At 36.5% G+C, this 12,820-nt stretch overlaps 1 protein-coding gene across 2 annotated transcripts in view; it reads left to right on the top strand.

Moving 5' to 3' along the window:
* The window catches only part of cemip2 (cell migration inducing hyaluronidase 2), a 112,892-nt gene extending 100,299 nt beyond the window's left edge, over positions 1–12,593 (top strand). For both annotated transcript variants that reach the window (XM_012971706.3, XM_002935585.5), the window contains exons 17-24: positions 3,757–3,972; positions 5,633–5,841; positions 6,493–6,672; positions 6,847–7,066; positions 9,160–9,261; positions 10,211–10,359; positions 11,203–11,309; positions 11,994–12,593. In XM_012971706.3, the coding sequence (XP_012827160.1) occupies positions 3,757–3,972; positions 5,633–5,841; positions 6,493–6,672; positions 6,847–7,066; positions 9,160–9,261; positions 10,211–10,359; positions 11,203–11,309; positions 11,994–12,190 (1,380 nt within the window). In that variant the 3' untranslated portion in view covers positions 12,191–12,593. The remainder of the gene's footprint in view (positions 1–3,756; positions 3,973–5,632; positions 5,842–6,492; positions 6,673–6,846; positions 7,067–9,159; positions 9,262–10,210; positions 10,360–11,202; positions 11,310–11,993) is intronic.
* Positions 12,594–12,820: the final 227 nt, after the last annotated feature.

The raw sequence follows: 12,820 nt of genomic DNA, 5'->3' as shown, positions 1-12,820 counted from the left end.
GATCTAAATCCAATGGAGAATCTGTGGCAAGATCTGAAAACTGCTGTTCACAAACACTGTCCATCTAATCTGACTGAGCTGGAGCTGTTTTGCAAAAAAGAATGGGCAAGGATTTCAGTCTCTAGATGTGCAAAGCTGGTAGAGACATACCCTAAAAGCCTGGCAGCTGTAATTGCAGCAAAAGGTGGTTCTACAAAGTATTGACTCAGGGGGCTGAATAATTACGCACACCCCACTTCGCAGTTATTTATTTGTAAAAAATGTTTGGAATCATGTATGATTTTCATTCCACTTCTAACGTGTACACCACTTTGTATTGGTCTTTCACGTGGAATTCCAATAAAATTGATTCATGTTTGTGGCTGTAATGTGACAAAATGTGGAAAAGTTCAAGGGGGCCGAATACTTTTGCAAGCCACTGTAGATGGTGGCTTGGGCAAACTTTGCCTGTGTTTATGCATAACTAATTTCCACAGCCAGCAGAAGACCTTTTCAGTCAGATTGCAAAGCCTGTAATATGCAGTTGTGTAAGGAAAGGCTATAGTTGCTTAATATATGCAACCAAACAAGAATTAAACAGTATGATTACTAACATGTTCACCTTTAATAATACATACACACGATTGCTGAACTGCCTCATACCCGTGTCTATGTAAACTTTAGAACTTTGTATTTACAATTAAAATTAATCAGGTGTATTATATGTTAATATGTTTTTAGGTATTATAACTGTATTTCTAAAGTGCTATAAGAATACGCAGTGCTGTATAATCATACGATCGTTTGAGTGTGCTATGAATACATTATTGTTTAAAAATTCCAGCTATTTTATTCTATAATTCAGCTATGACAATGGAAAGTAATTTGAGAGATTGTAGTCAATTTTCTTATATCAAGTGTATCATCTTATTTAAACTTCATCTACTCTTTGATCTCATCGGTACTCATTTGGTGAGGCATCGTGTTTTTTCTTTTGAGAAACACAAGGTTTAGTTTATCAGCCTAAGAGGGAGCCATCCCAGCAATCTTCCAGTAATTATTCCCATAAACTTCAAATGTTCTTAGGCTCCAAATCTTGCTTCAAACCTAGAAGAAAAGCATTCTTAGCTCTTAACAACTATATACTAGTTTTTAAAGGCAATGAGATTAATGCTAAAACCTTCAGCTATGTTATGTCTGTATTTGTGCACACTTGAATTTTTGTCATACTTGTTGAGGGCTGTGGTTAATTTGCTGAATTCTACTGTAAGGTTCACGCCTCATCTGGATGTGCTTAAATTGTTCACACCAGCAAATTAATCTTTAATGTTAATTTTCTTAAGCTGCTTGCCAGTGTGGTGAGGTTTTGCAGTTCTGTTTAATCAAACTACAACCTAAGTTTCAAAAAAGTTTTGGGTAAAATGTAAATAAAAAGAGAATGGGATGCTTTGCAAATTATTTAAACCCTTTATTTAATTGCATACAGTACAAAGATAACATGTCACATGTTGATATTGAGAAATGTTATTTCTGAAAAATATATGCTTATTTTGAAAATTGATGCCAGCAAAGTGTTTAAAAAAAATTGGGGCAGTGGCAACAAAAGACTGTAAATGTTTTTTAATGCTAAAAAGAGCATCCCAGAGAGGTGAGATGAGGAGGGGTACCCCACTCTGCGAAATACTGCACAGGCAAATATTTTGGAATTTTAGAATAACATTCCTTAATGGAAAACTGCAAAGAATTTGGAGATTTTATCATCTACAGTAGATATAATACCATTAAAGGATTCAAAGAATTCAGAGAAGTTTCTGTATGCAAGGTTAAGGCACATGGGGCTAAGGCTCAGGTTTCCACTGCCTATGTTTTTGGTGTCAACCCGTGTTCAGGCACATGGAGCGGATTTCAGTTTAAAATTGCATACTGTTGCATTTTCATGCTGAAATCTACTCCATGTGTTAACACACAGGCGTCATGCAGGTATGGGAAAGAGTAGATAGGAGCCAAACCTCAGCCCTGTGTGTTATTAGCCTAAAGGATGTGGTAGCATTGGGGTGGTATAGAGGCACAGGAAATAAGACATAGCATTTCTATCTATTTCTTTATTAAGCTTATCCTGTAAATCAGTGATCCCCAACCAGTGGCTAGTGAGCAACGTGTTGCTCACCAGCCCCTTGGATGTTGCTTTTAGTGTCCCCAAAGAAGGTAGTTATTTTTGAATTCTTGACTTGGTGGCAAGTTTAGGTTGAATAAAAACAATATTTACTACTAAATAAAGCCTCTTGTAAGCTGTGTGCATAGAGGCTACCTAATCGCCAATCTTAGCTCTTATTTGGCACCTCCATGAACTTTTGATGCTTGTGTTGCTCTCCAAGTCCTTTTACATTTGACAGTGGCTCAAAAGTAAGAAAGGTTGGGGATCCCTGCTTTAAATTAGTGCACTTAATATTAAATTGTCAAATGAAACAGGTATGCTTTCTTAATTTTCTATCATTCACTTGATGATATGAAATTTGTAAACACACACTTGTAAACTTGTAGGTTCTTTGGAACCTAGGCATGTGTCTTCATATGTAACTCCTCAATAAAATCATGCAGAAACGTGTGCAAATATTTCGATACATAAGGCTGGCTGTGCAGAATTACCTGTAGAGGAGATTTGCTTCACCTACAACTGTAAAAACAATTATCCTTGAAGTTATGCATTATAATTCAAAGAATAACATGTTTTAGCCCATGATGATGACATTCCTTAAGTGGATGTACAAATAGTATTTAGAAGGGCACATCCATCATGTGGGAACTTTCTAGCAATAGAAAAAAAAACATTGTATGGTAAAAATATACAAGTAGACAGTAATTTCACTGGTCATCAAAACCCAACTCTGTAACAGGATAGAAGGTCCTAACCACTAATGATTTGGAGCTGAGAATGAAGTGAGCAAATCAAAACCGCTGATTAATAATAATAATAAAGAAAAATATCTTTCAGTGAAAACATGGCATCTGTTTCTTTTTCTTTTTTTTAAAGACTTGGACATGATCCAGAATCTTAGCTTGTCAAAATCTGCAGCAAAGCAGACAATAGTTCTTTTGATTACAATAATGTGTCCCTTGTGTATTAAAGTACCAATCAGGGCAACTTTTTTCACACACAAAAGACTATGGAGGTCTTTTGTCACTTACAGCAAAACCCATTTATCTGTTGAAATATGTACTCTCGATGAAGTAGATATTAACAGACTTCAGTAATTTATTCTTAAACTTTCCTTTTTATTGATATGCCTCAGTGGATCAGAACTGGCCTGAGGACTTTTTGTCCAGTGTGACGTTATTAGCTGCATCTGTAGTAGCAGTTTTGACCTCTATTGGGGTTATTGGTAGGCTGAGCCATAAGCCTTGGGGCTTTGGACCTAGTGACCTAAGCAGACTTACTGGGACTGGCTACTTGCCAACACTCTCAAGCAGCCTGAGGCTCCTCACCTTACAATTTAGTATTCTATAGCTGCCTGTATCGTTCCAGTTATAGTGATTTCATCCTGCAATGTTCATAATTTTCTATGCAGCATTCTTATTCTTGATGCTTCATAGGGCTACATAATATATTTTGGGAATCAGTCTAGTCCTCATCTTATTCACACTAGCCAAAATCTGGCAATTGATGTTTGCAGGACATTTTTTCCCTAGTGGTATTGGTCTTGGTCCTTTTCTGTTTACACTGATCTTTTTGAATACATATGTATTGTTTACTTTTCTTACTTTTTCTCCCCCACCTAGGTATCATTGAGAGCATTTTTTGGTCAGCCGGGACCTTGGTTCGAAGACAGTGATTTGGATGGTGACAAAAATTCAATTTTCTATGACAAAGATGGATCTGTGACAAATTTTAAAGATATTTATGTGGCTCGAATAGACAACTACTTGGTCAGACATCCACAATGTATTAATGTTACAGAATGGAACGGGGTCATATGCAGTGGCACCTATGCACAGGTTAGATTGCATGTCTCATAACCGTAAGAGTCCGTTTGCAGCAAAAGACCTCTTTGTTTAGCAGTTTTTCACCAAACTGCAAACAATTTGTCAGTGACTGACGCAACATATCATACTTTAATTTCTTAAGCAAGATTAATGTGAACAAGGTCTTTGGTCCTGATGTGATAAACCCTAGAAAATTAGTTTAGCTTTAGCCAGGCCACTTTTTCAGGTTTTCTCAGACTCAATTTCTTCAGGTTTGGTATCTATAGATTGGAGGAAAGCGGATGTATTTCCAATACTTTAAAAAGGTATTTTGATTTCAGCCTGGCACTTAGGGACCTGTAAGTCTGACACCTGTTGTGAGCAATAATGTGAGGTAATAATCAGCTTGGCTCTATGAAGGACAGATCATGTCAGACAAATTTGATTTTAGTACGTTGCATATATAGACGTTTGCTTTTTATGACATGGAATGTTGTTATTAGTAACTTGGATAGGAACTGACTTAAGGATTGTATACAAAGGGTGGTTGCCAGTGGTAGATTTGCTTATTGGAAATGGGTTCAAAGTGGAGTGCTGCAGAGTTTTGTTTTAGGCCTGTTTTTATTAAATAATTTCATTAATGACTTATGGAGGGCTTTTAAGCAATGTATCTGTATTTGCTAATAAGAAATAGAAAGTCCAAATAAGAGCTCCAAACTGATAAAGGGAATAAAAGTTATGGGGAAAGGTTGGCTAAGTTGGAGTTGCTTAAAAAGGGACCAAACAAGTTCACTTTAGTAAAAAGTTAATCCAGGGACTGGTCTAATTGCGCTCTAGGGAAGTAGTTACCCACCCCCAAGGCAAATTAGAGAGGCTTCAGATGGGGCTTTTGCCTTCCTCTTGATCAACTAGCAGGTAGGTGTCACTTAGGCAAAAAGGTAGAAATTGATGGACCTGTTTCTTCTTTTTTCTTCACCCTTATCTACTATGTAAGTTACTATGTCCTTGGGACACTCATTCATGGCCTGACTCTCTGGCTTTATAAGAAACTACCAACTTCTGTCAGTGACTGTATAAGTGAGCTTTTAAACAAACAGGTGATCATACTGTAAATAAATAGGTGCAAATACCTGTGTGAAAGCAAACCTTTGTAGCACAATTTAAATTAATGCAGTACATGATAGCATATTTCCTAAAATTTCCAAAGAATGTATACATTTGTATATAAACCACTAAGGTGACATAGTGTGTAAATTTTGTCATCTATACCAGTGGAACTGAAACTGCTGAAATGGAAACATTTCAGACTTTTAAATATTCTCACATTAAGTGATGTTCTCCATTTTTAACCTAAAACTGAAGGTTTATGTTCTCCTATGCAGTTATTACACTTTACAAGTTCTGTTATTTCCTTTAGACTGTTCCCTTACCCCCAGTGGTGATTTTGCAACATATTTGGCTCACAGCTCTTAAAACTGTTGTAATGTTAAGATGATATAAGCATTTTTTTTTTTACAATTTAATGAAATGAATATTGAAATTGGAGCTCTAGATCTGCATAGGTCTTGTACTGAAACTTTATAGCTAATATTATAACCTTAACAAAGCGTGTTTGAGTCACCCATACATGCATTTACATTAATGTGCTGCTGCTGCTGCTGCTGACAAACTCCTCCTTTTTTCTGTTTCCTAGGTCTATATTCAAACTTGGTATCCTAGTAATCTCACTGTAAGCATTGTGAGGGATGAATACCCATCCAGACCCATGACACTCAGAGGAATTACTCAGAAAGCTCTGTATCAACAATACCAGCCGGTGGTGATGCTGCAGAAAGGATATACCATCCACTGGAATGCACAGGCACCACAAATCACCTACTTGTACCCCATAAACTTTGATAAGTAAGCTCCTTCTTTCATATAGTGGCTTTCCGGTGATAGCTTACCTTCACAAAACATAATGCTTTCAAATAGTAAACCAAAAATGTGCTGCTACTGCTTTGAGGGTTGTGTTTTTTTGCATAAGCAAGTTAAAAAATGATTATGCATACTGTACTACATTTAAAATATATGTTTTGTGAAAGTGAACTACCTCTTTAGAGCACTGAATATCCTGAATGATAACAAAACCTAGCATAACAGCTGCTTACCTTAAACCGAGTCTGTGTCCAAGAATTACAATTATGAAAGATGCAGTAGGCCAGTGAGCAAAAGCAATCTTAATATTCTTATTGTGTGCTTTTAGGTCTGAGGTACATTGAGGCAATATATGTTACTTTTTCATAATCTGCTATAGGGTTACATAGTTACATAGGGTTGAAAAAAGACCAGTGTCCATCAAGTTCAACCCATCCAAGTAAACCCAGCACACCTAACCCACACCTACCAATCTATACACTCACATACATAAACTATAAATACAACCACTAGTACTAACTGTAGATATTAGTATCACAATAGCCTTGGATATTCTGATTGTTCAGAATTGATTGGGTTTATGTTTCAAATTATTTACACTATTTTGTGAATCTTTTTTTTTTTTTCTCTCTAAAGGGACAATTGGATCAGGGTTGGTCTCTGTTATCCAGTAGACACAAGCTTCCAGATAACTTCACAGGTTGTTCAAAGACAAACTGCTACTGTCCCCACTGGAGAGGAATACCTGCCTGTGTCTTCCATGGAGGAATTGCAGAATAAGCGCTCAAAGGGATTTTATTTTGACAACAGCACAGGGTATATTTTTGGATTACTATCTGTCATCTTCTCAAAACTATGCTTATATATGTTAAATTAGTTCTTAACTTTGTAATTTTTATTTTAATGCTGAATTGTAATGAACTTTTTATTGTTATTGACTCTGTAATCAGTATTACTATTATTAAAGCCTTTTTCTTTAATTTTATGCAGACTGCTTTTCCTCTTTCTCCAAGCAAAACACAGTCGGGATGGTCACAGCTACTGCTCAACTCAGGGATGTGAAAGAGTTAAGATTCAGGCTACTATGCGATCCAAAGCCACCAGCAACTGTATGGCCAAAGCATATCCAAAGTATACCAAAGCGCCAACAGCAACCAAGCCAATGCCAGCGAAAACAACTGCCCCTTGCTCTAATTGTGGAGCTTCTCAGGTAGTTGAACAATCGGCATAATGATGATGCATTACCTCAAATTAAGAGAAATATATCTTTGGAATCCTTCTAAGAATACTTTTTTTCCCTGTGAAAACTATTTGTATTGATACAAATGCTCTGTTAGCTATCTTCCCTTAAGGAAAGCCGGCATTTACATATTTTGCCTGAGTAGTTCTTAAACCAAGGCACTCATACAAACTAATGCCATATTTTGTTATCCAGCTTACAGATTATGGCATAAATCTGCAAGACTTGGTAGAACATGTGTATGTATATGCGGTGTGTATAAATACATACCTGCATAGATACATGTGCATAATTTAGGGTACAAAAGTGTATCTATATATTTAAAAAGGTAGTCAAGGTATGCCATTGGTTCCTGTTTGCACCATATAAAACACCGGTAGGAAATGCAAACAGGAATCAATGGTATAACTTGGCTTTTTATCTCTTCCAAATATACTGTTGTGCTTGTGAAACTGCAGGAGCATACATCAGGTGAAAGTGTGCTAGTTGTATTTTTTCTTTGCCATGGTGACCCTTTCTTACAGATTTTTATGTTGTCACTGTTTTGCTGATGGCCACTTTTAGGCAGCTTGCTGGCATGTTTTTCTGTCTTTCAGAGTTGGCAATGAAGCATTATTATATACCACATATTCACCCTGGAACACCAAGACCTTGTCATACACTATTCTACCATTACATAGTTGTGGAACTTCATGCTGACTTCCAATTACATTATCCCATATATATATTCATTTCATTTTTGGCCTGTGAAACAATGGCAATCTTTGTTTTCAACCACTTAGACAAAATAAATCTCAGATAAGAAAAAGTTTACACTAGTCTTTATTGCCTCTGTAGCTTTTATCTATTTTTCTTTTCAAACATAGCTGGGTTTGGGAGAGTAGACTTACTTGTAGAGCCAAATATAATGTCATCAAGCTTTTGGATGCCATTTTTTTTGTCTAATACATGTGTTGTTTATTTCCTTTTTTCCAAGTCCAGAAGACTGTGTAACTTGGCAGTACAGTACAATCTTATTTTCTGCTCTTGGAATCCCTGCCATGTTTTGAATGGGTTACTGTAGGCCTGTGGGGGAGAACCTTAAACTATTCTTAGTACTTTTAGCATATACCCTTATAAAAGGCCTATATATCGATTACTATTTGCAATATTGTTTTTATGGGTTGATGCATTTGTATAATGAATAATATTTGTGTCAGCTTTCACTCTAGGCTAAAAAGGTTTATTATCTTCAAAAATGGTCCCTTTATTGGAGCTCCCCATAGATATGCTACTGTCCCTGTCTGAGTTTCAGATAGGGGGAGGGTGTATGTTAATGGTCCCTGCCTAAAGCATAGTGGAAGGGGGATATCCAATCACACCCCTACAGTAACACAGGCAAAGACGGGCTTCAGTTCCCAATCAGGTCTTTCTAGCTGCTGATTGATTTTTTTTCTACAGTGCAGTGTGCTGAGTGCTGCGGCACCCCTGCACAGCCTGGGACAAATTTTCAATAAATAAGCCCAAAATACACGCATTTAAACACATATATATATATATATATATATATATATATATATATAGATATATATAGATATAGATATAGATAGATAGATATAGATAGATAGATATAGATAGATAGATATATATATAGATATATATATAGATAGATAGATAGATAGATATATTTAAAAGAGTATAATGCACTGGCCTATTTTTATTTTTTACACAATATGCCACCTTAAGAGGTATAGGAGAAGAATATCATGTACAAAGGATAGAGACTGGTTAGTATAAAAGGTGAGCAAGTATGTTGTTGCTCTTTGGCTGTAAAGGGGATGATGGCACCAAGAAAGTGAGAAAGTGTGTTTACAGCCACGACAGAACTGAACTGTAGTAATTTTAGCCATGGCAACAAAGAGAAATTATTACTAAGGCTTTTTTTAATCCCTTTTCTTTTATGAAAAGTATTCTGTATATATTGTATATGATCTGAAGTCAAACACAGCGAAAATGTCTTATAAATGTTTTAATACATAACATTGTGTACATTTTATAATTCTGATTTTCTGCTTTGGCATTAGATGGTATTCACCAGTGACCCTCATAATGTCTACCTCCCAGTGCAGCTGCAGTCTCTTAGCAAAGAAGAAATTCAGCAAGGTGCCACAGAATCATTTATATCTGTAAGTAGTGGGCCATTTACATCCAGTAAACTTATTTTGGTTTGTAATACTGTATAATGGGTATTGCTCCCTTCCAGTTTTGTCAGCTGATGTCCAGTTATAGTTTATAGTGGGCTTTAGTATAATTTGTGTATTTAAATAACCAGCAGTGTGTGTGTGGTGTGGGAATGGTGGGTAGCAAATGCTCTGTTTTCCTTAACTACTGGAACAGATCAACCCTATTTAAGTTCTTGCTGTACTGTTAGCCTAACTGGAAAATAAAATGTGATTGGGGTTTTTTTCACTTATAGAATCCTTCCATCCAAAAAAAATGTAAACATTTAAAAAAAGGGCCCTGTCTACCAGAGCCAAACAGTATGGCAGCTTGCACATATTTATAGTTTTAAGAGTATAAATGCACAATTTCTAACTGCATATAAATCAATAGAATAAAGGGAAAATATACAGTGTTTTAATGAAACACTTTTAAAAACAGCAGCTATTTTGTTGTATGTATTTCCAGTATCTCCCCCATATTTCAGAATAAATGTTCTCTTTGTGCTGTACTGATAAATGTACCCTAATAAAATTAATGTGGCACATGTTTGGAAGCATTGCTGAAAATGCATTCATTTGGAATTGAAGCAAAGCAGGAAGAATTTGTACAGTACTTCGGAAGACAAGCAGCCAAAGGAATATTTGCTGACCTGCTATTTGTTGACTTAACTATCCCTGTCTGTAGCACAGTCCAATGGTACTTCCTGTTTTTAAAAAGTCTGTATAAATTTCGTACCCATCAGTTCACATCATTTCTATCCAATTAGTAGTAAAATATAATTTTTCTGCAGAAAAAGTGACCTCAGAGAGTATTTACTCGCTTGTGCCAAGTTTTGAAAAGCAAATGCCTGTGAAATTGTCCAAAGCTCTATTGCATTTGGCAGCCCTTTATTTTTCTCTCATATGTTTGCAGGTTAATGGCACCAAGTTTTCATTCCAAAAGGACGGTTTATTCATTGTTGTCATCGATGCTTGCACTGGCACCGTGAGGGAAAACATGCACTTTCCACAAGGTGAACTTCAGCAACTGGAAACATATTTAAGAAATAAAGTTCCTCAAAGGTAATTAAGTCCCTCAGTGAATACAAATGAACTCCTCGTTGCTGCTATGTGCTCTATATTGTAAACATTTTTATAACCTGCAATAGATGTTAAGTTTAAAAGGAGAAGTCCTCTGTTACCAGCAGTGAAATAAGATTTTCAGAGATTTTTCCAGAGAATGTAAAGATTTGAATACAGTATCTTCAACAATTTTTATTTTACAGGATTTTTTTTTTACTTTTGCTTTAAAAGAGAACTAAAACTTAACTTAAACTTAACTTAAGTAGGGCAGCAATATTGTACATTATATGTTAGGCTTCTGTACCAGCCCAAAGCAACCACAGCCCTTTAGCAGGGAAGATCTGTGCCTCCAAAGATACCCCCAGTCAGGGCCAGAACTAGGGGTAGGCAGAAGAGGCTCCTGCCTAGAGCACAACGGTGGGGGGTGCCAGACAGGTACCTCTTCTTTTACTTACCGCTAGTTCCGGACCCTTTCCCCCCCTGCAGGGGGTCTGGCAACCCTGCCACCCTTTGTGTTCGCATTGTGCACTCGCTTGCACAAGTGCACACACGGGGCACAGCAAACTATATTTGTGGCAACCCCCTAAGCTCAGCTTCTCAACAGCTGCCCAGAGCACACTGAGCATGAGAGTGTCATTGACACTACTAAGAAAGGCCTAAACCATTTAGTTCTCCTTTAATCTCAGAGTTTATACATTTATTTTACATGCATAAAACATGTTGGGAACATATTAAGAATGTATGTGCTTTTAAACCCTGAGTTCATACTTTGTACTAAACAGATTGTTCAAAGATTTGCACTGAAGAAGCAGCATTAATTAAAGTATTTTCTCCATTTATCAGTTCAATCATTTTACTAGCATCAAGAGGGAACATCACAGACTATGGTAACCTTTCTGAAGAATTACAGTCCTTTGGTACAGCCAAAGCAGCATATCTCCAAAACAAGGGTGAGTGAGAGCAGAGCTTAAATGTCTTCAAGTCATGCATATGGTGAAGGGACTTTAAATTACATATTCAGTACAGGTTCTACTGGAAATCTTATTTACAGGGCTTCAGTTGTGTTTCAAAAGAAATTGTCTGTAGTAGTGGTCCCAAAATGTATTTGTAAAAGTACTGGTGAGCCACTCTAATAATACAAGCATGGAAAAGGTTCCTTGGCATTGGGTGCCAGATCAGTGATGTAATTGATTCTTGGCTAGAACCCCATAGGCTACTAGCATGCAACAGCTTCTCATTGTGTGAATATTTATGTATTTGTTTATGCTCTGGTTCAATAATGCTACTACTCAGACTGTGCTGCCTACAGCCAAGACTGTATTGACAAGTTTGCTGTGTTGGAGCAACATCTGAGGTAGATGATAAATCTGGCTCTGGGTTCAATGGGAATATTCAACAAGTACATAAACTGCAAATGCTGATAAGAGTCTGTAATGTTATCTAGGACTGGATTATGGGAAGGGATATTGCAATTTTCAGTGAGTCTTAGAACACTTGATTATTTCTCTTCCTTCATTCTATGGGGCATGTGTCTGTTTTAGATTCCATTCCTGGAAACCAGGGAATTTCCAGCTAACCTTGTCTTCTTTATTCTGGAGGGCACAAGCCTTACTTTCCTCTTTTTGTTCTCCTAGGGTGTATTGCTTTCTCTGGATTCAAGGGAAACTTCAAACCATCATGGGCCAAGCTGTTCACGAGTCCTGCTGGGCAGGGCCTGGGGCTGCTAGAGAGATATATCCCTATACAAATGGAAACATATGAGTGCAGCAGAATCAGTCCTAAGAAAAGAAAAGATATTGATCTCTTGAATAAAGCTTTAAAGATGCATTAGATTAATATATGCCTTCAATGGTGGGGAAAACAAAAAATGTGAACTAACTTATTTTTATTTATGGCAATTACACTGTTATCCAGCGTAAGTTCTGTTAATGGCTAAAACAGAATTATGCCTAAAATCTACGCCCACATGCCAATGCACCTTCTAGTTGTATAAAATCATGAATGAATATACTTTTTTTTTTTTTTTTTGTAAAGCTAGATTATGCTGATTTATTGTTGTGATGGAGTTTTGTACGTGTTGCAAACAGATTGTTTTTGTACTTTTGTATTATTGATTATTGTAAGGTTCTTTTTTATTGTTTTTGGATCAGACTGGAAAATAATTTTAACGTGTTTTGTTTCACCGTGGTTTACTTGAAAGATATTTATCATTAAAATCTTTCTATGTAGAAAAAGGAGTGTGCATTCTGTTTATTTCACATAAATAAACCAGTTCACGTGAAAAATCCATCAATTTATAAGATCCCTGGAAGATTCTACATGAACCGTATGATTAAGTAACTGAAGCTATTGGACAAGGAAAAGGAAAGTTATTCACTGAAAGGGTGCCACTTTTTTAGGCATCCCCCAGTGAATACAATCACTAAACTTGCACCAACCCAGGGTATGTTCCTGTGAGCGC

Source organism: Xenopus tropicalis, chromosome 1 (assembly GCF_000004195.4).
Source record: "Xenopus tropicalis strain Nigerian chromosome 1, UCB_Xtro_10.0, whole genome shotgun sequence".
Taxonomy (NCBI): domain Eukaryota; kingdom Metazoa; phylum Chordata; class Amphibia; order Anura; family Pipidae; genus Xenopus; species Xenopus tropicalis.
The sequence above is the reverse complement of the archived record's forward strand: the minus strand, read 5'-3'. Positions and strand labels throughout refer to the sequence as shown.